Here is a 27,059-nt window from a genome sequence, read left to right as displayed (position 1 = left end):
CTCATAATGTGGATTCGAGCAGTTCCGGGATTTATCCCCCCCCCCTTCTTTCTATTTATATCTTCTAGAATACAGCGATACTTACATGAGGAAACTCGCACAGCTCGCTGCATACTAAAGGCATCTGCTACATTCTGTATAGATCGGCTAATGTGTTACAGGTAACCTAATCACAAGACACTTGTAGAGCAACAATAGATTACTTTGGGCATTTGTATATACTACGCTCATTTATGAGAGATGTTAAACTCATTGTAGCAATCACATATTTATGTGCTTATTTCACTGCAGCTAACTAGCAACAGTACTTTTATCAGCCAGGACCAAAAGGTCAAAAATCCAGTAGGTGCAGAAGCACCTTTTCCCAATGTTACGCTCTAAACACCAGCAACACGATATCTTCACAGTTACCAAAATTAGAGGTAGTTATTGTTTCTTTTACCCTTGCACATAACCAAATATTGTTGTGCTCTGAGTGAGTAATACACTAACCTTAGTAGATTAGAATAACTCAATCTTCAAGATTTTCAAGACTTGGTAGAAGTAAGAGTTGACAAAGTATTATCTACAGTGTTCGGCATTGCGTAGTTCAATTAAGCCAAGCCAGCATATTTTTCTATGATGTGTATTTACAGGTTAAGTACATTGATTTCAAAGTCCATACCCATTTGACTTTGTTTCTTTTTGCTTTGTTTTCTCTCCCCCTTGTGTTTTTTTCCCCCCTTTCCTTCTTCCGTTACAAGAGCTGTTAAAAAGTAACACATACACAATTCAAAGTGCATTTGTTGATTGTATCTAGTCTTTTTACGCCCTGAGGATGACCTTGTTAGGTTCAAACACGTGTTGGCGTGTCGTTTATTCACAAACTATATTTATTTATTTTTTACATTTGTAAAGCGCACTGCAGCCCTAAGGCATAGAGGCGCTGATAAGTGGTACATAAGAAGGCTTGATTAAGGGTTACAAAAAAGCCACCCCAGAGGAGTTCTTAGAATATACATACAGAGTTACAGATACATAGGTCCAGGGTAGCGAAACAGAAAACAGGCACATTATTTGAAGAGACTAGTCTTGATGGCCTTGCGAAAGGCAGTGTGAGAGTCGAGTCGTCTGATGTGCGGTGGAAGGGAGTTCCAGAGGGTGGATGCCATGGTGGGAAAGCTTGCGCCACCAGCACGCACTCTGCGGGTTTTTGGCACAGTTAGTAAATTGGAATAGGCCGCTCTGGAGGGCCTGGAAGCACAGGGTTTAGAAAATCTCTGGACGAGATATATAGGGGCCTGATCGTGAAGACATTTGTGCGTGAGGGCAAGGGTTTTGAACAGGATTCTTTCCTTGACTGGGAGCCAATGGACCCGACGCCTGAGGTCAGAGATGTGGTCCCTGCGTGATAGTCCAGTGGCGGCCCCATGGGCATTGTTTTGGACTAGTTGGAGTTTAGCTAGGTTTTTTCCTGACGTCCCTATTAGAAGGGCGTTGCAATAGTCCACTCTTGAGCCAATGATTGCCCTGGCGATAGTTAGGCAATTCTGTTGGGAGAGGTACGGTCTGATTGCGTTGAGCAGTTTGGAGTAGTAGGCTGAGGAGGATGCAATGGCATTGACCTGCCTGTTCATGTTCAAGTTCGGGTCCAGGTAGACACCCAAGGTCTTGACTGTTTGGGAGACAGGGATAGGAATGTTATCTATGGTGAAGGAGTTGTATTGCTTGTCCAGCTTGCCCAGGGTGGATGGGGAGCCAATCAGCAGAAGCTCGGTTTTCTCGCTGTTGAGGCATAACCAGTTTTCTGCCATCCAGGATTGGATCGTGGTGTAAATGGAGTTGAGCGTGTTCAGGTCAGACAGGTAGTCCCCGGAGAGGGGGATAAGCACCTGAGTGTCATCAGCATAGTTCGTGTAAGAGATGCCCAGGGCGTCAAGGATCTTGAACAGCGGCCTCGTGAAGAGGTTGTAGAGGGTAGGGGCGATGCATGATCCCTGTGGGACGCCACATTGGATGATGCTCGGGTCAGCGCAGGAAGAGTCGGAGAAGACCTTCATTGCTCTGTCCTGCAGGAAGGAGGTTATCCAGTTGCAGGCAGTCGGGGAGAAGTTGGCTGCGGTGGCAAGATGGTGGCATAGGGTCTTGTGATCCACCAGATCGAATGCAGCTGATAGGTCCAAAAGGAGGAGTAGAGCAGGTTTACCTGCATCTCTGAGGTCGTCCATCTGGTTTTTGAGGTCAAGAAATGCCGTTTCGGTGCCATGTCTTGGCCTGAAGCCTGACTGCCGAAGACCAAGAAGATGGTTTTCTTCGAGGAATTTTTGAACTTGCAGGTAAGCTGCTTTGTCCAAGATTTTTAGTAAAAATGGGACAGTGGTAATGGGTCTATAATTCCCTGGGACCGAAGGGTCTAAGGAGGGTTTTTTGATAAGCGGACGAACCCATGCTTCCTTGAGCTCAGCTGGAACATGGTCAGACTTGAATGAAGCATTAATGAAGGCAGTGATGAGGGGGACAAGGGCAGGGGCACAGTCCTTGATCACCTGGGCTGGGCAGACGTCCCCTTTACAATTGGAGGGCTTGATGGATCTAAGGTGGGCAGCGACTTCGGTTTCAGTCATGTCCTTGAACTCAAACAGAGGGGCTTGGCTGGTGTCAGCTAGTGGAGCAGGGGAGCCAATGTGTTTGGCTAGAAGGTTGTTGAGGGCTTTTTGGTGTGCAAGGATCTTGGCGTGTAGAGTGTCCAATTTATCCAGCATGGCGGATTGAATTTTGTTGCACCAGGCTTCATCTTTTAGGAGAGTAGAAGGGGGGGAACGCAGGGGTCTCAAGCTCTCTAAAGATGGAGAAGATTTCTTTGGTCCCTGATTTGGCTTCTGAAATCCTGGCGTTGAAGGAAGACGCCTTAGCCTTGATTATGGAGATTTTGTATTCAGTGGATAGGGCCTTAAAAGCTGCTTTAGTGGTGTCTTTGGGGTTATTCTTCCAGGCAGAGAGTGCAGCTCTTTTTTTTTGACGTAGCTGTGAGAGCTCCTGGGTGAACCAGGCATTGGTATGTTTGACCTTTTTTGCTTTTTTGAGGGTAAGAGGGGCTACAGTGTCCACGGCCTTGGTGATGATCCTTTTGAAGTCTTTAGCAAGTACTGATGGATCATTAGAGAAGGGCGGAGATAGTGCAGGTACGAGGAAATGTTTAGTAAGGTTCTCCTTTGTGAGCTGCCGAGAGCTTCTGGTGAGTGCGGCAGGGAGCGAAGTCGCTGGCCTATGCGGCCCTTTTGATGTGGTGATGTCAAATTTAATGCAATGGTGGTCAGACCAAGGGATAGGGGAGATGTCTTTGACCTCAACGGTGCAGTTGTGGTGGGCAACCCAATCTAGCGTCCGCCCTTTAGAGTGGGTAGGCCTGGAGATAGATTGGGAGAACCCAAGGTTGGAGAGAGCTTTATTGAGGGCAGTGGCGTGGGAGTCCTTAGAGTCATTGAGACCGAGGTTAAAGTCGCCTAGGAGGATAACTTTAGATGAGCTTTTTAGATTGTCTGAGAGCGAGTGAATTAGGGCTTCCTGGAAGTCAGTGCTCGGCCCAGGCGGGCGGTAGACCGCATGGAAAGCAATGGTACAGGTGGCTGAGAGCTGGAGTTTGAGCAGGAGGTAATCAGAGCTCTGACCCAAGTCTGCTTGAATCCTTCTGAATTGTAGATTCTCCTTGGCAATGACAGCCACCCCCCCACCTCTATGAGTGGAGCGTTCTTGTCTATGGATGGAATACCCTTCCGGGATGGCAAGTGAGAGGGCAGGGCCAGATGTATCCTTTAGCCAGGTTTCACTAATGAAGAGTAGGTCAAGTTTATTAGAGGTGATAAGGTCGTGAATATCGAGAGGGTGCGCCGGCAGGGACCGTGCGTTAACTAAGGCACAGTATAATGTGGTGTCCTTAGGTTGCAGGGTGTGGTCGGTGGTGGCAGGAGTTGTCACAGTGCGAGTTGGCGGTACAGGGCAAGGGGCAGCACTAATACCAGGGGCAGCAGTCATGGAAACAGGCAACAGAGTACAGGGTGCATCAGTATTAGCAGGGGCAGCAGTCATATAAGCAGGCATCAAGGTACAGGGCGCAACACTTTTACCTGGGGTAGCAGTCATAGAGACAGGCCACAAAGTACAAGGCGCATCAGTATTAGCAGGGGCAGCAGTCATATAAGCAGGCACCAAGGTACAGGGCGCAACACTTTTACCTGGGGCAGCAGTCATTGAAACAGGCGCATCAGTATTAGCAGGGGCAGCAGGCCTCAATACTGGCAGAATATTGCAAGACACTTTATCAGGAGCGGGGTCAAAGAATTGCTGGACGTGGTCAGGAGTGGTACCACGGTTGTATGTGACACGAGAAGGGTCCAATAGGGTCCGCTTGGCTGACAAGGATGGGTGGTTCCAGGTGAAGAGGTGAGTCGGCACATATCTTGGTGTGAGCCGATGGGCAAGAGGCACCACATCGGAGTGCCGTTGGGAGCGTGGACGCAGGTTCTGCTGCTGGATGGATGGATGGAGGCAGGCGAGTAGCGTGGTTGGCCTTCCATAGATTTGAAGTGCGGGAGCAAGCCCCTGCATCCGTGGCTGGAGAGGAGAGAGGGGCCTTGCAAGGTGCAAGAGCATGGCAATGGGGGATGAAGCTACCGCGGTCCCTGTAAAAGCGGGACATCCTGGCGCCAAGGCGGGCTAATCTGGAGGCAACCCCAGGGGAGGAAGTGAGCGGGGGGTAGGCAGATATGCGTGACCTGAGCCGCAGGTTCCTGGTAGCGAGCGTGCAGGGTAGCATGGCATGCGGGTGGTGAGCCGGGTCATGACCCTTACCTTGATGAGAAGATCTGGAGGCTGCGGTCTGCGCGGTCGAGCAGCGGAGAGCTGCTGAGAGCGAGCTAGGCCTTTGCTCCTGGCCTTCGCTCTGCTGCGGCTTTGCCTGTTGGTGTCCCTCCAGCCCATATAACGCAGGGGTGGAGGGGCGGGCCTGGTGGGTGGACCGAAGTATGAACTACTTCGGTCCGCCTGGTGGGTGGACCGAAGTATGAACTTAACACTGTTGTATATGCATGTGATCAGAACTACTTTTTTGTTTCATGATTGATTTATATGTGGTACTTAAGCTATCAAATGTGTATCTTACCCCATATATATGTTTGATTACCAAAAAGGAATATACTTATTTGTGTTGCCTTAAGATTCCTTTTTACCTTTTTTTTCTCCAAATTACTGAATTAAACCAATATTAATCATTAGTACGGTGAAATAATGTCTTACAGTACCTTCAAGTCCATGTATGTATTATAGGTGATAGTGGAAGATCACCCAACTTACCACACGGCTGCATCCTTTCTCTAATTACTTTGCACATCAGATTTAATGCCTGTCAGGCGTGCGCACTCCCAGCTTAGGGTTTTGTTTCCACGAAAACTATACAATTGTAAGCAACACAATCACTGGCTTAGCTTTCCCCTGAAAAAGAGCGCACACTAAAGTGAGTCAAGATTGAAAAGCCTAACCTTATTTTTCCATTGATAAACTGACCATCAACCCCACAGAATGAAGGCAAATATAAATCTTAATACAGGACATCTTCAATTCAATACACTTAAACAATGCTGGGAGTTCCAAAAACAAAATGCAGGCTACTTCTGCAAACTCCTCAATACTCTCCTTATAAATGTCTTACAAAAGCATGCACTAAACTTAGAAAGCCATTACACATCGACTACTCCAATGTGTAATTCCTCCAATGTGCAAGACCACTCTGGTTATTCCATCTTGTGTTTTCACATCAGCAGCACAGCAACCAATTAAATGCTGGCTACAGTAGAACAAATGTTCATGCAATCTATGTATTGTGTGAAAAGGGTTGTATTTATTCCTAATTCGTATGATACGCACAGTACGTGGGAAGGGGAAACATTTTCTCAAGTTCTTTACTGTAAAAAGTTAACCATCCAACAACTCGGTTGACTGAGTAAGAGTTACAAAAATATATAAATAAAAGGTCCAACATGAAAGGGTTGGCACTCGTGTGATAGACAACCTGATAACTCAGAGGCTGGCTTATACAGGTTGCGCTGGTGCATAGTCCCTCAGGAACGCCATTGAAATTAATCCAGTATCTGAAGTGTAACACTGCATCAAGAAAAGAGTGAAGTGTATGTCACCGGATGAAGAAGGCAATCATTAAATTTAGCGTACACGCAGGCTGTCTACACCTTTAGATAAACCTTGTTCCTTACAAGGTAGATACGACATAAAACACATATCTGGTGAAAATATTTCCAGTTTTTCAGAATTAAGCACACAAATTGAAGATACAGTTCAATCGGGTCTACTATGGCTTCGAAATTCCGTCCCTAATAGATTTTCTTTTTCAGCGTCTGGGTTATGATAGGGGTCTGCAACCTTTGGCTCTCCAGGTGTTTCAGACTACAATTAGCATTATATCTGGCTATTCACTATGCTGGTTAGGGATGGTGGGAGTTGTAGTCCAAAACATCTGGAGAACCATAGGTTGCAGACCCCGACCAGTTTAATATCAAGCACTTGGTAACACAAGCAATGCCCAAATTCATGCATCATTCCTTGTCAAGTCCACGTTGCGTGTACGACTTCTGTGTTTTCAACACCAAACACCGTGCATTAAAACAGTGTTAGCTTCGGTTGGACAGTTAACGAAAAACACGCAGTGCAGCACAATGTTTCCAGGCATGTCACCTTCACTATCTGTTTCTGAAGGGACTTGTGAGTCTGGCTCATCTTGAGAACAAGACACGGGTTCTTCCTCTGAGTCAGAATCAGAGTCCAGAAGAAAATGAGCCCTGGAGGGTTTAGTGGCAATGCTGACAGAGGTAGAGGAGCGCTGGTACGTGAAAGACATGGACTCCGTAGTACGGGACTGAGTGATGCGGACTAAAACAGCAGCACAGAGCAAGGGGGAAAAAGTGCAGAAAATGACATTATCATTTGGAAAAAACAAACAGGTTAGCCATTTATACAGTTGTATTTAAATTCAATAAATCGTAGAGATTTCATATACCACGAGACACTAGGCCACCTTTCAGGGCTATGGGAAATACTCTTCTGTTGGAATTGTATCATGAGAGTGAGGGCAGGGAGTATAATGTGGAGCAGGGACTTCCCCCCCAATGCAATGTAAAACCAATTATACCGCTACATATAAAAGCTATTCTAATATTTTCTTTCATCGAACACTAGTGTTTGCACTTTGGGTTCCAGTCGCAATTATACCTTTAAAGGAGTTGCACGCACTAGCTTGTACACTAAAGGCTCACTCAGAGTCCAACCATGGGGAATGTAAGGTCAGAGAACTTTGTTTAGTAGATTATGGGCACCTTGACAAATTTGTGATGGTCTACTCAGGAACTTGGACATGGGTATATCTGTTACTCCTCACAGTATACCACAATGATAGATGTCTTGTATAGGAGGATGGTAGGCTGGAAGCTGTCGACTAAACAATGCATACAGTTATTTGTGGAGATCCTACGTGTTACGGTTAGCAGCTTAAACGTTATTCAGATACCAACAGAAGATTGCACAGCTGCTTCAATACTGGTATGATGTGAAAAGTGATTTACCATCAGGACAATGGGCATTCGTTCGGACATTTTAGAATCAACCTGAAAGCTTTTTGGGGACACCAAGGAACTTGAAATCCCTAGACCAACTTACAATGTATTTACAAACAAATATTGCTGACAACGGAGCTTACAAAACAGTTGTATGAACTATGGTGTGGTGGGTACCTCCCATTCGCCTTACTGTCGACACCCCACTTTTATAAGATCTCTTTAGGTTGGTTATAAAATAGATGAAATCTCTGGCTAGTGCTAAAGCCATATAGAGTGATGGGAGAAACCAGATAGGTAGAAGCACACAAAGCAAAGAGCCATCTTTCCATCATAGCATCCTACAATTACGTTCATCCATACCTCCAACGTAGGAGTTAAAAATGTCAACCATACCAGGGAATCCGTCGTCAGCGTCTGCATCCCCGTGTCCACTTCCTATGCTAGTGCTGTCCAGACCAATGTGTATGGTCTGTAGTTGTGAACGAAGCTGTTCAATGTCGCTGTCTTTGCTGTCAAGTGCCATCTGCAGTTCAATACGAACCTGGCTTTCCTCTGCTATTTGCTACAAAAACAAGAACACAGAGCAATGTTTATAGTTAGTTGGGCTATTTGTCAAGTATTTCACCAAAAGAAAGTACAGGGAAAGATTTCCCTTTTCATTTGGATTGTATGAGCAAAACGAAAGTCATATGTTTTAAATAGCAAGCAAATGCAATCAAATATTCAAGCAATAAAAATTGCCCATAAAAAGACCCCAGGCAACCAATCTTCCTCAAGTGAAGAGTCCCACTCATAATCCATAACCAGATCTAAACTTAATCCCCCCCTCCATCAGACTGAATACCCACAACTCAAGATCACCTCTCCGCCACAGCTTTGTATGGATTGTTTCCTCAAATCAGAAACTCTAGACATCCACAGATATGACCACCTCATACATCTGCCCCCATTACAGTCACCCTTTCAGTAGTCAAAGATAAGGGTATATACACTATGGGGAAGAAAAAAAACGGAGTCGCTTTTGTGTTCCCCTACAGCAGGATGATCCCCATCCATAGATCAGCATGTTAAACGGCAGGTAGCAATATCCCCAGAATATGTTTTCCAAGGCCTGTGGCATCTTAATACTCACTCTGCACATTTAATGGGCCCATCAGCACTCATACAGTTCCAGAAACACCTGGCATGTCACAATGAATGTGCCCACCCGATTCCACACTTGCATAGTCACCGTTTATAATGTGGCAAGCTTATCATAAGGTCGAACCAGTCCTCGATTCCCAGGTGTGCACTCTTCTTTCAGTCAAGCAGGACTACTACTTTTTCATCTGGAACACCCTAACTGTCCATCTTCTGGACGTCCGCCCCACACTCCTGAGGCCCGATGGATCGCTAAACAAAATAAGCACATTATCCGATTCCAAGGTGTGTCCCTAGTTCATTTGGGGACATTCAGATACCCCCTCCCGAAAAGACTGAGCTTTTCGGCAGGCTATGAACATTTGGAAGAGATTCCCTTTCTATTCCTTGCAGTTTCAGCATTGGTCAACTTCAGCCATGATCAGCTTTTTGCTCTCTGGTGACCGGAAAAAGCAATAGCTGATCTGCTGTTGCATTAGGCACATCTGCAGGTCAGTGGCTGCTCTAAGGCTTGTTCACAGGAAGTTGAAGTATCTCTTATCTGGTAGTTCTACCTCAGGTTCTCACAAACCAATATATCCTTTGGAACTGGCTAGTGCTGTGCCTCAATGGCAGTTTATATATCTCTCCTGTCCTACATTGTATGATGCACCCCCACCAGAACATTACTTTGTATGGTGCACCCCCACCAGAACATTACTTTGTATGGTGCACCCCCACCAGAACAGTACTCAAGTCCCAAACAAGGTTCACATCACCCTCCAGGAGGTTCAGAAGGATTGCTACAGGTCGTCCTCTGAGTTGCACACATTTGCAGACCTCCGCTCTCAAAAAACTACTTAAGGAACATTTTGTAAACACTGAGACCACATTGGCCACCATACATATCCTTCTCTCCAGCCACCCATCGTCCTGTAACAACCATTTGAAACCTCACGGTTTTACATTGTCCATTAGGTTAATCAAACTCATGTTGGAGCTTCACTTTGAACAGCCTTATCAGGCTTTCAAAACTAGTTCCATCGTCATAATGGGTGCCAGTTATCCGTGCCTCTCTTGCACTTTGCCACCCAGGACATTTGATCCTTCAGTGATTCAGACTCCATACTCACCCACAGAGTAAAGTCTTCCCAGTTGGATACAAGTATCTCTCTAGTTGTAGGATCAGTGTTACAATAGAGGGAGGGTGCTGAGGGGCCACCATAGTTGATGAACACAGCATTTAACACTTGGGGCTGTGGAAGTAGCCCCGGTATGAATGGAAGTATTTTATATGCAAGAATTGTCAAAAATGGCCTCAAGAACACACCAACTCTCAGACAGTTCATGGATTTTTATAGTTGTAAATGGGCTCACTTTGGGCTGTCCCTACCTCCCTAATATAGTGTGGGCCGTTCCATTCATAGCTCAGGCATCCCTCAATCCCAGGTTTGAATCTACAAATCAGTAACCCCCGATACCTAAAAATGGACTGTGTGTGATGGCCTACAGGCAAATTACTTTTCTAACTTCCCCTTGGAACAATATAGGTGCTCCCTGATCTGAAGTCCCCAAAGGTAGAACACTGTAAGGATAGGTGCCTTTCAGATTATTAGGCGCCTTCCTGTTCCTCTCCCTATGGTTTTGTCGCTCTCCCTTTTCTCATCCTACTCTGGTCTCTGCTACTCCACCCACCATCTCTCCTCCCTTTCACTTAGGCTTCTTATTCTATACCTCTGATGTTCCTCTCCACATTCTACCTCTGCCCTCCAACCTTATTCACTCCCGTTATGCACCCCCTGCACACCACTACTACTCCCTCCATCCCACACTACTACTACCCCTCCACACTAATGCTACTCCCCTCACTAGTACTCACTCACTACTGCCATTTCCACACTAATACTCCCATCTCCATTGGCTCGCTCCCTCAGCTTGTTCTCCAGGTCAACCGCTGGCTTTCCCATGTGCAACAGGTGAGCAAACATAAAAGGGATCCTACGTCCACCCATTTCTTGTACGCAAGCCTGCCGCTCTTCGCACTAGCAGCCCTCTGGAGTTAGAATCTGTCTCAATGTCCCAGTTCATGTGTGGGATTGTGTGTGTATGTATGTGTGTCTGTGCGTGCGTGCGTGGGGTTGATGAGATGAGCTTGTGCGTGCGTGTGTTTGATGCTAGATGGACAGCAGGACTGCTCAGCAAACCTGTAGCAGGTTAATGCATTGACCTTGTTGTCTCAAAGAACCATCCAACTCCCAGAGGTTGTTCAAGGGTTTTTATTGAACTTTTAGGCTGGGCACTAGGTCAGTCCCCCTCCCTCTCTCATCTAAAAGCACAAATCCCTCCCAAATGCATGCATACATAATCCCTATGGTGGTATACACTGAAGGTTTGTCACTACTGTCTAGGTTCGGCCTAATGCTCAGAGAGAAGACCTAAAGCACATGACCTTACCTGTCTTAATCTGAAACCTTCAGAAAGAATTGCTAATAAATCACTAAAAGAAGACAACTATAAAGCCAGCCGATAAAGGAGGCACGATTGTAGTAATGTCAGCTACTAGCTATGACCAGATGGTTCTGGACCGTCTAAATGTTGAACAAAACTATAAAAACCTGCAAAGTGATCCTACCAAAGAAATTCAAATGTTAATTTATGAAACCAGTGTGTTGTCTTGAAGGAGGAATTGGATATATTTCAAATTAATTAGAGTTTCTCAATGTCTCTGATCCAAAAATAGCACATTTTTGTGCTCTTCGAAAATCCATAAAAACCTTGTGCTACCACCGTTGCGTACATTCGTTGATTACTATTTAAGACCGTGTAATCAAAAAATATGTACCTATGGTAAGGCCACTACCTCAGTAATTAATCTACTTGAAGACCTGCCTTATCGATAAAGACAGATAATTGTGATGATGGAAATTCAATCTCTCTATACGAATATCCCTCAGGCAGAAGATATTAATTGTATTAGGGAAGTCCTCCTTAATACTCGGGTGCCTGATATAACTCCAAGCGACTTTGTCAACCTCATGTCCTTAGCACTTGAGAGGAACTATTTTCAATTTAAAGACAAATATTACCTACAAATCAATGGCACAGCAATGAGAGCAGCTTTTTCTCCCAGTTTGGCTGTGCTCTACATGGCTGACTTTGAAGAGGCATATTTACCCAAGGTAATCCCTATAGAGCAAAGATCAAGCTCTTGAAGAGGTATACTGATGACGTTATAATGTTGTGGCATGGCAATGAACTAGATCTGACTTTTGCCTTTGGATTAATCATCGCAATATTAATATCCAGTTCACCCAAGAGCATAGTACCTCTAGGATTAATTTCCAAGACTTAATGATAAAGGTGGAAGATGTCAAACTTACATGAACCATATATAGGAAACCTACGGATGGGAACACCCTTCTCCATTGCTGTAGCTATCAGCCAAGGAACCTAAGGGATAACTGACCTTATGCCAAATTTCTTAGGATACAAAGAAACTGCAGCTCCTTGCAGGAGTTCCAACATGAAGCTCAAATATTAAAATGACGACAAACATCGTGGTTATCCTAAAAAGCTATCAAATCACCCAAACAGTCAGATTTACACCTCGAGAAACTCTCTTGGAAATTAAAGCAAAGAAAACTGTTGAAAAAAGTCCAAAGACCTGTGTTTTGACATTCTGCCCTAATACCCAGGACATTAAACACATCATCAAAAAATACTGGCCATTGATTCAATTGAGACTACCTGACGAGGATATGACCATGTTTGCACTAAAAAGATCCAAAAATATCAAGGACCATTTAGTCCACTAGTGGTCGCCTAAAAGCAAGGAAGTGGAGAGAGGCTTTGGAATTTGGGACTGTTGACGGGCCACTACCCCTGTTGTGGCAGTTGCTTAGCATGCAAGTTTACAAAAACAGTGATGTTGAGAGTAAAGATAGAAATGTATACACTATGACAAACTGCAGAACCACAGAAGTGTTCTATTGTATCAATTTCCCATGTGGGCAGAGTTACATTGGTCAAACAATGAGGGCAGCACACATATGCATTACTGAACACTGCTTGGATACAATGCAAAAATGTTTCTTCACCCATAATTCAGCATTTTATAGATAAAAATTGGCTGATGACCTGCTTTGGTGGATCATTGATACATTGACTGGCTCCCATGACATTGAGAATGTTTTCCTGTTCAAGAATCCCACTGGATCCATAGGATGAAAATGGATTGTGTTGGGCTCAATGAACAGTTCATTATTCCAACTATGTAATCAGTATAATGACTATTTTACCTAGCAATTGGTTGTTCTTATATCCATCAAAAGATGCCCTGATATTGGGTAAATGAAAATGTTCTGGTTGTATTAACTTAATATTCATTTTTACCCTTTCTAGTACAATCTCTTAATGGCAGACGTTGCGTGCTTTTAAGTTGTATGCATACTAGCTCTAGCACTCACCATTGGTACAAGCTGATATAGACAATATTTAGATTATAACTTATGTCACCACGTTGCTCACGAACATGATTATCTTGCTAAGCGATTAATTTAGCTACTTGGCTAATAAATATGGCGCAGTAGGTCGACCACTTGCCTTGTCGTACTATAACGCTTGGCGTTTAGAGATTTCAAAATACTCAATTAGGCAAGATCTTTTGCTGCTCGCACTACCTCAAGATGACTTTCTACAATTTATCCACAATACTTACATTATCCCTTGGTACTTCAAAGATTCCTCTGTCTGAGCACTATGAAGTCTTTGCAACACCATCACAAGGGCCAAGGTAATTAATTTTGAAGTCACTTATGAAGGTATCACTAACTCCTTACCCTCTTTATTTTTTGTATAAATCAATTAACATGGATGATCAATACATCCATTTGGAAACTCGTCAAGCTTTAACAGTGAGCCAACTTCCGTCTTTCACTTGGGCAATCTACTTTAAAGTACTTTAAGATTATCCCCTTAAGAATATTCTCCCTGTGACTACATTTAATAGGGTCCAGTATTCTTCATTGACTTGGGTCCTGATAAAGGCGAGAAATTTAATTTAAAATTGCTGAAACTTCTATTGACACTCCTATTAGATGACATGCCATTGATGTAGACCTGACCCATCATGATTCCTGTGGAACTGATGGATTTGATTTTTTTACAATTCCTATGAACCGATATTGATCAAGAATCCTTCTAACCTCTCATAAAATGTGATCCTCCATGGATATAATATGGGACAAAACCTATATGAGATCCATTGATTATTCATTGTGTATGATTAATTACCTTTTGGCAGACAGATTTGATCTTTGGTGAACCAGGTTTAAGTGTTGTCTTTTTCTCTTTCGGATTTATGAACTTTTTCTACATAAATAATTCACACATTTTTTTCAAAATATAGGTAATTCAATTCACTAGTATTTTTCCTTAAAAATTGTTCATGTTGGTTACATGAATTGTTGTAATAGAAAACCCCTTTTGATATTTTTATGTGTTTTCTAATTTATTTTATCAGGTTGGCCAAAAATAATTTTGTACATTTAATGTGGATTGTGAATAAGACATGAAATGTTATTACTTCTAAATTTAAGCAGGGATATTGTTTAGAGATCTAGATTGGAAAGTACTCGGCAATGACTGAGCGATTTCACATGAATCGGCAATAATCATTTTTGTCCTATGTTCTAGGTGAGCTGAGCCCGCCTGCATAAATATACATGCAAACTGAATCTCTGAGGCATTAAGAATCATGTACTTCTAATAAGATGGATAGTTAAGGTGCCACACAAAGTGAGAATTGTATCATTTTTTATAAATCAATGCCATTAAACTATGGTAGGATATCGTTCAAACTTCTAGGATATTTGTATTTCAAATTAACAATAATAAACTGAAACAAAAAGCTACAGGTACATATCAATTATCACACCAAGATACTAAACTGGCACCTAATTTGTTTATATATACTCCACATTACTAACCATCCCTTTCAAAAGGCACCATGTTTAACCTTCGCAATAATAAAATTCATACTTTTTGAATAAACTGTTCTGTTTAGTAAACAAATCCACAAAGAATTGAAGTAATTACACCCAACTCAGGACGTGTGCATAGATTGAGGGACAAACCCAATGATGCCTTTTTAAAAAAAACATTCACAATATGCCTAGTCACCTATATAGCTATTGATTTGGTTAATGGCCCAGTCACGTGATCACCAAAGTTCAAATAAATCTAAACTCATAGCCCTATTTGTCTAGTTGCATATTGAGCTTTTTCTAAAATGTATACACTAGATTAGGTCTTGGGGAATCGTGCGGGGCATGAAAAGCATGCTGGCCTCCATACATTTGTGAATTATAAAATAAACAAGATAAATGTACATGCAAAAAAGGGACTATTTTACTTTTGGGTACCAGCGCACATTATGTGGCAACTCAGGGTAAATCTACTTCAGGCAGAGATCCCTCTTACTCCTAGGTGATCACCACAGCACAAGTATCAATTTGGATAGAACGTTGTTACTTTTTAATCTCCAAACTAGCACATGAACAGTGCATCTGTTGTGACTTACATTTGTAACCTACCCACTAGTACTGTGTTACTTTACTTACACACGCATGTTCCTATATTCATACGATGACCCAACTGTCTGCTTCTTCACGTTCTGGGCGAGGTGACAAGTTTGCTTTGAAGCATAGGCAGAATATGTTTGTCTTTGAGAAATGTAATAAAGTAAGATGTCCTACTACCAGTGGAGTAATGTCCATGGAATAGTCACCATTTCCCTTACATCAACCACTGGCCTACAAGATTGGTTCTGGGAACTCAATTGTTAAAGTGGGGTGCGAAGGGGAAGGTGGGAGCCCTAATTATGTGCGTTTATTAAACCTGTCCAGCATCACAGGGCAATTTGAAAAAATGCAAAAGACCACCAATATTTATTTGCATTTGCAACCCCTCAACCTCTTTACACAACAATTCGGAAATGGAATGATAACTGGGAAAAACCTGGCATTTTCCACAAATTGTTTTGGCCTGGAAAACATTTTTTCCAAAATGTTGAGGCAAGAAGGATGTAGAAAAATACTTTAAGCTCTTCACTTACCTGTTGTCATCTACTTTCCGCTAAGATGGAAGGATGAACCATAACACTATACCATGGAGCAGCAGAGGAGTATGCCGTGGGATGCACCCTCACAATGTTATATCTTAAACAAGCTAATGAAATATGTTATTGGCATTATAAGAAACCCATTACCGCCTGCATCTCGTTCACTTCTTTCTGATACTTGATCACGGTGTGCGTTAACTTTTCACGTTCTGACTTCAGATCTAACTGGAGCTTCCTATTTTCCTTATCCTTCCGTCGCACGTCAGTGTCTGCTCCACGTTTATTAATGGGATCTTTTCTGTTCATGATCTCTGCCAACTTGTTCACAGCCTGCAACAATAGACATGTTAGCATGCAGCAATGGAGTCCTTTATAAGAAAGCACACCGTTTTCAGATTCTAACTATCTGAACTGAAATTAACTTTAAAAAACGTCATGTAGGTGCTCAAAGAAGGACAAAGCACAAATATTACAACATACGTCATTGATCTTCAAACAGTGGGGCTGCACCACATAGTGGGCCCAAAGGATGTCCGTGGTGGGAGAGGTCTTTAAAAGGTATTACAGTGACTTGTTTTTATAGAAAATTTAAGCAGTTTTAGCAATATTTTCACTCAAGGGGTGATGGGTGGTGCTCAGCATAAAAAAGGTTAGAATACCACTGGCATAAGTGTTTTTCTGACAATGGTTTAACTTAACATCAACATCTGCATTGCCAGTGCTGGATTATCAATGACAGCAGTAAACAATAATGAAAACGTCAAGGACCCAAATGTCTCCAATGTTTTGAAAATCATGGAATTGAGAATTCCACAAGGCCTGTAATTTCTTAGGAATGGTGTTGACAATCTTTTTGTCAAGAAAAATAAGCATGTGCTACACAAATCCATAATCACTTGCCAGAATCTGCATACAGCATCAATAAACACAGATGGCTCACCGTTAAATGGCACTGTAAGGATTTTAGCAACTATTAAAGCTAGCATATTTCTGCCCAATGGGCCGGTCTAAAAAACTGTAGGTCTCAGTACGTCTCTTTTCCTTAATAATTTTGAATTGCCATTTCAATTAACATTCCTTAATTATTCACCATTTTGGTCCAGTAGTTGTAATTGCCATTAAGAAAGATTACTTGTTCAGAGAGCATTCTCAAGCCATCAAACACCTGTGAAGCTAGTTTTGTTTGCAAACCACCAGCAGTGAACACTCACAAAGATGTTGTTGGAAACATGTATAGAAACATGTATAGAATAGCAGATATGACTATTAACCCACAAAGATAGCTCTTGTACATACAAATAATCTAGCACTGGGGAATGGAAACAGCATTTGCCAACATTTAGAAAGGTATAGTACAAGTATTGATGTCCTGATGCATCACAGGGGTCTGCAACCTGTGACTCTGCGGGAGTTCTTGACTACAACACCTATGATCCCTCATCATTGACTATGGTGGTTAGGACTGTTGTCAGTTTTAATCGAAAACGTTTGGAGAGTGAAAGGCTGCAGACACTGTTGTAGCAGGTTCAGAAATATCTTGCAATATTTCAGACAGACTGTCTAAGGGCTACAAACTGTGCACACAAATAAAATATATTACTACATAACACCAATATTTAATGAATATATTAGTGGATCTAAAATTGGGCAATGGAAGACAGAAAACAGATTCCTGGTGAAATTCACACAAATAATAGCTAGAGCAATGGCAAGCAAAGGTACAAATCAAAGGTACCCTGCACTTAGCAGAACTACACAGGGGCTAGCAGATTAGATAAGTAAGTGAGATACGGAGGGAGAAGAGGGCTGATAGATTGGGCAAGTGAGGGGGGGGGCAGGTGAGAAAAGACAGTGGTTGAGACAACATTAACTATCAGGAAAGCGTTCCGAGATACAAATTCCAACTATACAGCTGTATGACAGAGCATGGACTGACTGAATAGGTAAACTAAAAATACAATACTACTACTACAGGGATATGACAGAAGTGCACTTTAAGACTCAAGTAAGGTTAATGGTGTGGATGGCGAAGTTTCTTTTTTCAGCTAATGCAGTGGACTGTATTTGGGAAATCTGAAGGATAACTAGGAAACAAATCAAAACAAGACTACCAAAATAGCCAATATGTTGCCAGATAAATATTTTTGATTTGGAATTTATGTGAATATGTTTAACTGCAAAGAGCACATCATGCGGTAGGTGGTGCTGGAAGTCTCATTTGGTGAGAGTCCCAGTGATTAGTTAGTTTAAGGAAATGGTAAAGCAACAAAATGGTTTTTACCTGCGTTTTCAGAGTTCTCTCGCTTATCAGCTGCTTCTCCAGCTGCGATCTAGAAGCTCCTATGTTTGCTTCCTCTTCCATCAGCCTCTGAATTTCTGAAACCACATGAAAGCTTATCAGTACGTGATGCGAAGATGGGCCCATATTTTAACAATATAGATTTTACTGGAGCAGTCCCATTTGCTTGGGCGGGTACCCACCTTCCTGGAGATCTTTCACTTTGTTGTTCAGTTCTTCTTTCTCATTTGCGAGGTTAGCCACATCACTGGTCAGAGTTCGGTTTGCTTCCTCCAACTATAGGAAAAAGAACATTGATCATGTTATCCATCACAAAGCAAAACTGTTCAGATAACCAATTACAACACATATCTTTAGAGGAAAAGAAAAAAAGTTACTTTTTTAATTTAAGGATCTATTGATTAGCACACGGGTAAAACACACAAAATAATAATTCAGTTTTAAATATGGTATTATCTTGGTGCAATGTTGGAGACACAGAGTCAAACTGTTCTGAATATAGCCGGCACAACACATACTGCCTGATTCATGGAATTATTTTCTCAGGAAACGGGGATTTGTGCGCCATTCTGCCCGCAAATCCCCGTTTGAAAAATGGGGATTTGCGGGCAGAATGGCACACAAATGCCTGTTTTCGGTGCAAATAATTCCATGAATCAGGCAGTTTGGCCCTAAAACACCCTACAAAAACCGGCCACGTAGATGACCATTTGTGGTGGGCAGTCAGTTTATCTGTGTAGAGAGTTACAGTCTACACTGAAGATTTAGAAGTCGGTGATCAGAAAAAGTAGCATAAAACGTGCCTTAAAATTAGGGATAATTGTTTCCCTGTAGCGTGCATCAATTTGGAAGATAATCTAGACTTTGAACCAGATTGGGATCAATTCCCCAAGTGGAGGATTGTGCAATTCAGAATGACAATATTTGTAACTATGAATCTCCATGACCATTCTTTGAATGACATGCATTACCGTAAAAGCATTTATGATGTTTGTATCTGCTTAGATTCACATGCTATGCATAGTCTGACATCCAGTGGTCACTGCGGAGTATTGCATCTTGTTTTTCGAAATTCGAAAAGGGGACGTCGACATAGGCGTGTCTGTAATACTATCCCAATAATGACGTGTAGTGTACCCAAAATCCCTCACGCGTCGAGGTCCCTCTGTATTTTTCTGCCATGAGGGAGCCTTATGACTAACGTGAGTGAGTACAGAAAAGAGAGAAAGTAATAAGACGTCTATGTTCCTTCCATCCGAGCGGGGAGGAAGGGTGGGTGCATGTGAATCTAAGCAGATACAACCATCAGAAATGCTTTTACGGTAAGTAATGCATGTCTTCTGATGTTTGTTAATCTGCTTAGAATCACATGCTGTGCATAGACTAGCGAGCAGTACCCGGAGTTGGAGGTGGGTTGTGAGAAGACAGTAGAGAAAAGATGTCTTAGTACTGCTTGTCCCACCTGGGAATCAGATCTAGAATGGGCATCTAGACAATAGTGTTTTGTAAAGGTGTGTACAGAACTCCAGGTTGCCGCCTTGCAAATGGACTCAAGGGGAACATTTGCAATGAATGCTATGGATGCCCCCGTGCCTCGAGCAGAATGTGCTCTAGGCTTGAAGGGCAGTTCTCTCTTAGCAAGAGAGAAACAGAGAGTGATGCACTGGACAATCCATCCAGATACAGTGGATTTGGAAACTGCATCTCCTCCTCTTCCTGCCGCCACTGAGACAAAGAACTGATTAGTCTTTCTTAGTGGTCAAATTGTTTCCATTTAAAACATGACCGCCCTGCGCACATCCAGTGTGTGTAGGCTCTTTTCTCCCAAGTTTGATGGGTTTTAAAAGAACGTTGGTAGTTCTATAGACTGGTTGACATGAAACTTTGAAATTAATTTCGGTGCAAACCTAGGGTGTGTGCGTAGAACCAAGTTATCTTTGTGAACTGTTACAAAGGGATCTAAGAGAGAGAGCGCTTGTAGTTCACTCACTCTCCTAATGGAGGTGATAGCTATCAAGAAAGCAGTCTTGAGAGTGAGATCCTTAAGTGTCGCTTTATGCATGGGCTCGAAGGGGAGCCAATTAGCCTGGTTAAAACAACGTTCAGGTCCCATCCGGGAGCTGGGTTAGATATAGGAGGGTGAATTCTTTTCACTCCCTCCATGAAGGCTTTAATAACTGGAACTTTCCACCATAACACTTTATGTTGATACGTAGTGTAGGCGGAGAGTGCAGCAAGGGGAACTTTAACCGAATTAAAGACTAACCCTGAGTCGAGCAAGTGAGTCAGGTATAGAACAATATGTGTGGGAGAGCAGTCAACGGGTTGATGCTCTTTGAGTTACACCAGATGACGAACCGTTTCCACTTACTAGAGTAGCAGTAACGAGTGTTCGGTTTCCTTGCCTCTCTGAGAATGTCCATGCATCTTTGAGGGAGCTGCAAATGTCCAAATTCTATGACCTCAGGAGCCAGGCTGCCAAGTTCAGGGTCTGTGGGCATGGATGTAGCGTTTGGCCCTTGTCCTGTGACAACATGTTGTACGGGCAGGGTAGTTTCACTGGAGGCGACAGTGACATCTCCATCACATGAGCAAACCAGGGTTGGCGGGCCCACATGGGGGCCACCAGTATCATGATAACTGGTTCCTGGTGCATCTTGTGCACTATCTTGTCGGAGAAGGGAAGTCGGGGGGCGATGGGGGCGGTTTAAAGTGTAGACACATTTTCCTGACCATGTTATCCAAAGACCGTTCCCCTTGGAGCGGTTCTGGGGGTACCTGGAGGCGTAATCTTGGCATTGGGTGTTCTCCAGAGTTGCGAACAGGTCAATCTCTGGGAAGCCCCATTCTGCAAAAACGTTGGCGACAATGTCTTCGTGCAATCGCCATTCGTACTCTTCAGGCAGAGAGAAGTCTCTGCTGAGCCCGTCTGCCAGAAGATTGAGTTCCCCTGGTACATGTTGAGATAACAGGAACATGTGTTTGAGAGCCCACTTACAGATGTTCTGGGACAGCTTGGACAGTCCTGGAGAGTGAGTGCCCCCTTGCTTGTTCAGGTAGTACATGGCTGTGGTGCTGTCTGTGGGGATCAGCACTGTTTTCCCTTGTAGGTGTGTCTGGAAGGCCTTCAATGCTTTGAAGACCGCCAACAATTCCAGCAGGTTTGTGTGTTTGGACGCCACACTTGGAGTCCAAACTCCGTGTGCGGTGTGATGGGATAGGTGGGCCCCCCATCCAGTGAGGGATGCGCCTGTGGTTAGAATGGCGTCCGCTGCGGGGGTGGCGAAGGATTTCCCCAAAACAAGGTTTTCCCTCGACCACCACCGCAGCGAGAGAACCAAGGCTTGCGAGACAACCACTAGATCGTCCCATTGTACGCTGGCCTGACACCACTGGCTGTTGAGCCACTCTTGCATTGGGTGCATGCGCAGGTGCGCGTGAGGGACTAAATATATACATGACGCCATCATTCCTAGCAATCGCATGGCTTTGCGTGCCATCACCTCTCGACCGGCTACATATTGAGGGATCTGAAACAGCATGTTTTGGACCCTCTCGTTGGAGGGGAAGACGAGGCTGTCCTTTGTTCGAATTAGAGCCCCTAGGAATTGCTTGACTTGGCTGGGGTCCAGACTGGATTTCTTCTTGTTGATGGAGAAGCCCAGTTGGAACAAGAGGTATACAGTCTTTTGGGTATTTGAGAAACATGTTTATAAAGAATCCCCTGTTATGAGCCAGTCGTCGAGGTAAGGATAGACCGGAATGGACAACCTGCTTAGGTGTGCCGCTGCCACTACCTTCGTGAATACCCTTGGCACCGAGGCTATGCCGAAGGGTACCACTTTGAACTGATAGTGTTTGCTTTCTATCAAGAATCTGAGGTATTTCCTGTGTGATGGCAACATTGAAATATGAAAGTATGCATCTTTCATGTCCCATGTTGCCATGTAATCCCCCGGTGTGAGCAGGGGGATTACCTCCTGCAAAGTCACCATACGAAGTTTTTGAGGTTTTACAAATTTGTTCGCTGGGCGCAGATCTAATACAGGGCGCATGGTTAAATCCTTTTTGGGGTACAAGGAAGTACACTGAATAAATGCCCTGCTTTACATGTGATAGAGGCACGACCTCTATGGCTCCTTTTTCCAGCAGCAGGTCGACTTCCTGAAGAAGGACGGAGAGGTGTTCTGGTGATAGACGTCTTCTCCTTGGGGGTCTGAATGTTGGAGACCGACTGAATTCGATGCAGTAAACGTGGGCTATTGTTGACAGTACCCAACTGTCTGTGGTAATTCCCTCCCATGCTTGCAGAAATTATGTTAACCGGCCCCCGACCGGAGATGCATGGGAGGGGACCCGAACATTTGGGTCATTTGGTGGTGGTAGCCAGGGAGCCTCTGGGAGTGGGGCCCCGACCTCTTCCCTTGCCACAACGTTGTCCTCTTTGAGCATACTGTTCACTGGTTCCCTGAGGGGAGGACCAGTTGCTGGCTGAGGTGTATTATTGTTGATTTTGCCATTGGCCATGAAAAAAGCACCTGTTGCCATAACCTCACTTATTAGGAGGTCTCGTGATTTGGTCTAGGGTTTTTAATGTTTTGTGTTCCTTCTTAGCCGTTTCCAGTGCATCATCAACCGCCTTATCAAACAAGTTTGAGTCTTAAAGGAGTTTGTTGATGAGGTACGCCTGTGTTTCTGGCTTGAAACCTGAGTTACTGAGCCAAGCATGTCACTTAAGAAGTACACCCTGGACTAGGGAACGACCAGCCGTTTCCGCAGCATCTAAGGTGTTCTTGATGATGTTTCAGTTTACCACAGTCCCGTCTGCCACAGTGGCTAATGAGCGGGTTCGCAAGGGCTCAGGGACTTCTTGTAGGTCTTCGCGCAACAGTCCCCATTGGGCATCGGCGTAGCTAGCCAACAAAGTTGTATTGTTGGCAATACGCGTGGCAAAAGCTGCTGAGGATGTAATCCTCTTCCCTAAGGCATAAAGCTTCTTCCCCTCTTTGTCCGGAGGTGCTTCACTAGTAGATAGCAGAACCCCCATTCTTTTCCTCGTGGTAGTTACTACCAGAGAATCTGGTATGGAATGACCCCTAATATAGAAGGGATCAGAAGGTGAGGGGCTAAAAAGCTTCTCGATTCTTGAATTGGCACCTCTAACTAATGCAGGTGCAGATAAAGAGGGAACGAGGCGTCTCTTGACTGAGGCGAGAAGAGGTATGGCTTGGCTAGCAGCTGGCTTTTCCTTAATTATTCTTTCAACAAAATCTACTTCTGGGGTAGTCTCCCCCGTATTAATTTGAAAATGTGCTGCCGCCTTGCGTATCATTGCATTGAATGTGGGTTGATCGTCCACAGGCGAAGGTTCTCTGACCGGCGTGGTCAGAGGAGAGGGGAGATCTAAAACATCAGGGTCTTTTGACGCCCCTGGTGACTGCCAGGGCTGTGGTTCACATATGTCTGGGTCTTTCTCAAAGTCAACTACAGGGTCTTGCAGATCTTCAGGATTAAGGGATTCTTCCGCTTCCTGAAAGTGTGGATCCTCTTCAGTGAGGTCATATGCATCTATTTCTTCCTCAAGTAGGTCAAAAAGTATTGGGAATTTGGCCATAGGGTGTTCTGGGAGCACCTCCCTAGGCCTTTTAGGTGAAATGTGTTCAGAAGTGGACACAAACCTATCTAGCCTGTCCATACATGATTCAAATCTTTCCCTAGTCCACTGGGATAACCCTGAATGGTCTAGTGGCGGAAAGGCTTGCTCCTCCGCCTCTAGGCGTCGAGATCTCTCCCATAGCATGGAGGATATATCCCCATTGCCCTCTGAAAAACCTTCTCGTGGGCCCGGTGATGGGTACGCATCTCTGGGTTTTCCCTTCGATGTGGGGGGAGGTTCCAGAGTACCCTCCTTAGATTTCGGTGTCTAAATGACCCTCTGAGCGGGCTTTGGTGACTCCTTCACCAGCCGTTTCTGTGAGTCTTTGGAGACTATTCTAGCTATGCTTTCCATGACTAGCTTCTCCGTCGAGGGCTGGTCGTGAATAGTTTTCGGCAGAGCCGGAACCTTACAGTCGACAGACGCCCTCTTCCGAGGCATTTTAACAGATATTTTGGTGGTATCGCACTTAGTTGAAGACGGCCCAGTCGCTAGGTGCGCATGCGGCTGCGGGGAGGGCTGCTGGCCCTTACGGCCGGCGGAGGCAGCCGGTTGATTCAGCGTCTCCGTTGGCGCTGAGGTCTTCTTCGATTTACTCGACGAATGGCCGTGGGTTGTGTGTTTAGTGACTTTTTCATGTGCGTCAGCGTCACTGGGGTGTACATTCCCATAAGTAGGGCCGGAGACAAGCTTGTCGGGGCCGGGGACAGACGCGATGGAGCGGGAGCGCTCCAATGAGAGGTCAACAACCTCTGTTCGGGAGGTAGCGTTATCACTACCCCCTCGTCGCATTCGGCGGCTGCGGGTGAGGAATCAGCCTTAGACGTGCCGTAGCTGCCCACCTTTTGACCCTGCATTCCTTCAAAGTTTTTGGACTAAGGAGTTTACAGGCCACACACCCGGCCTCGTTGTGGTCGAGGGGTAAGCAGAGCTTACACCGCTTATGCTTGTCCTTCGATGGAAATTTGCTGTTACATGGGCAAAATCTAAAAGGATTCCTCTCCATAGTTGAGGACGTAACCAGTGATAACGACCCAGAAGGAAAGGGGGGAGAAAAGGAAAGGCATTCTAGAAGAAACAGAAATGTCCACACCAACCCCCACTCTCCCTACTGTGTAGGCCGGCGAGGCCTGGCCACGTGTTCAGCAGAGCCGATAGGATCACCTCTGTCGAAACTCTGTGCGCATGCGGCTGCGGGGAGGGCTGCTGGCCCTTACGGCCGGCGGAGGCAGCCGGTTGATTCAGCCGATAGGATCACCTCTGTCGAAACCACCGCCGAAGATCTTGACTCGGCAGGGAAGTTGAATGGCCGTCGAAAGAGGACTGGAGGTGGTATAAGTTAATAATAACTGACAAATCGACCAAGGGTTGAGTAAATGGCAATGTCTCTTACTAGCTCTGCATAAAGCGACCAGTATTTTGGGCGAAAAAAAAACAATCTGAGGGACCTCGATGCGCGAATGAGGGGTATTTCATTTACAAATGTAAGTAAAACAAATGTTATCTTTCCCCACAGTTAAGCCCAATTAATCCTATTGCTTACACGATTTCTTTCCCCTGCTCTGCATTCCAGTAGAAGTTTTCAACCATGCAATTAGATTAGCCTTATCTAAGAAGCAAGCACAATTACCAAAAACACTTCAGGGAGGTGGTTTGAATGGTATCAGGCAATTGCTGTACGACTCAATGATCTACAGTAAATTGTTCATCCTTTAAACTAACCAACATTCTTTTGAAGAATTACTCTTTAAAAAATGCCCAGTCTGGTGATGCTTGCACCCCTAAACCCTACAACAGTCACACCCACAAGAATGATAGCCACTTCTATTGGTGACTCAAATTGGTTTCTTTTATCCTAATCCATACAGGTAGTATGGAAATGTTTAGTTCTAAAGCAGAAGAAAACCAAGCCAATGTCTCCATGTTAATTTAATTCCACTCGGTGGTGGACATGTTTGGGTATGTCTACAGACGACGACCAGCATGATAAGAATAGCACATGAGCTGAACACTAAACTTCAATCTAGATGGCCGAGTCAGCATGGTGTGACAGGATCATGAGCCTGTCGGGAAGAACAGAGCGCACTCCCAACCAGGGGGGTAGGCGGCCTCCCAGGGTGTGTGTCAGAGCTCATCTTATCCCAGAAAGTGGGTGAGGGAGGAGCGGGGGGGCCGGCCTTTTCCCCCACACCCAGAGTATGCATTGAATGTGCCCGATACCACTGTCCCTTCAACAATGTATTTCAGCCTCTTCTGGCCAGGGTGCTCTCCTTTTCAGGACAGCAACTCTCAGCACGCACCCGGGCGCAACCACCAGAACCAATGGAATGGAATCAAGAACATTAATTAAATGGACTGGGATTTTTCTTGCCAGACAGAGATGAGAAACCCAGCATCGCCTACCAACCCCAGATGGATCCCAGACAAACGATGGGGCAACAGAAAACGGACTCAGAGTGAGCAGGTTTTGTAGGGGAGAAGATACACAGACATTCTTTCCAAATCTTATTGGAAACAAAACTCACCAGCACATGAAGAAAGCCACAAGGAAAAGGAGCAGTCTGAGCATAGGGCTGCTACCCTGCAAATGGGGACTGAAAGGCAGTTGGGCTAAGCCTTTTTGAGCCTTCCAGAGATAGCTTAGCCATAGACTGGCCAGGGGGGACCATCAGAGGCATAGCCAGGATTGATTAACAAGTGTTGCCTGAAGCTAATGTATTTAAGCACACCTCAGTGACATTAACATCTGTACATGTCCATACAGGACTGCTGAGTAGGCATTTACAGACTTGGGGGAGGCCTTGCCCGCTCAAGCCCTACTCTGTCTATGCCGGGAGCATGCGACCAGGGGGATCAATAGGAACCAGGAGGAATATTGGAAGGGGGAAGAATGTGTTATAAAAGCACATCAGCACAGATAAGATTGAAAGGTGATCAGGTGGAGTGGTGGTCGATCAAGGGATCAGGCGGAGGGCAGACAGTGGATTAAGTGTTGATGAGACTGTGGCAGTGTTCTGAGAGAGTGCAGGTAAGGTATTGTGAGTAAGGGAGAGTGGTACAAGTCGAGTGTAGTGTGGGGAAAGGGGTTTAAAAAGGCGTGTGAAAGAAAGGTGATCGAGAGAGAGGGGGATAATTGAAGGGAGCTTTAGAAAGGGTGCAAAAGAGTGTTTGGAGAGATTTTCATTGTATTGCTTTCCTGCCATAGACTTCTTTGGGACACCCTTCCTTTTTGGTATGGTTTGCTTTAAGACCTGTGACAAATCAAGG

At 44.5% G+C, this 27,059-nt stretch overlaps 1 protein-coding gene across 3 annotated transcripts in view; it reads right to left on the bottom strand.

The window, feature by feature from the left end:
• Positions 1 to 27,059, bottom strand: part of ROCK2 (Rho associated coiled-coil containing protein kinase 2) — a 1,440,935-nt gene that overhangs the window by 124,724 nt on the left and 1,289,152 nt on the right. For 2 of the 3 annotated variants that reach the window (XM_069605961.1, XM_069605962.1), the window contains exons 23-27: positions 18,319 to 18,412; positions 18,119 to 18,213; positions 15,985 to 16,167; positions 7,992 to 8,160; positions 6,721 to 6,915 (exon numbers count right to left, since the gene is read on the bottom strand). In XM_069605961.1, coding sequence (XP_069462062.1) covers positions 6,721 to 6,915; positions 7,992 to 8,160; positions 15,985 to 16,167; positions 18,119 to 18,213; positions 18,319 to 18,412 — 736 coding nt within the window. The remainder of the gene's footprint in view (positions 1 to 6,720; positions 6,916 to 7,991; positions 8,161 to 15,984; positions 16,168 to 18,118; positions 18,214 to 18,318; positions 18,413 to 27,059) is intronic. The other variant, XM_069605963.1, reaches the window with a different exon arrangement.

The sequence above is a fragment of the Ambystoma mexicanum genome, chromosome 4p, assembly GCF_040938575.1.
Source record: "Ambystoma mexicanum isolate Mex_15411 chromosome 4p, UKY_AmexF1_1, whole genome shotgun sequence".
NCBI classification, from domain to species: domain Eukaryota; kingdom Metazoa; phylum Chordata; class Amphibia; order Caudata; family Ambystomatidae; genus Ambystoma; species Ambystoma mexicanum.
This window is presented reverse-complemented; position numbering and strand designations above follow the sequence as displayed.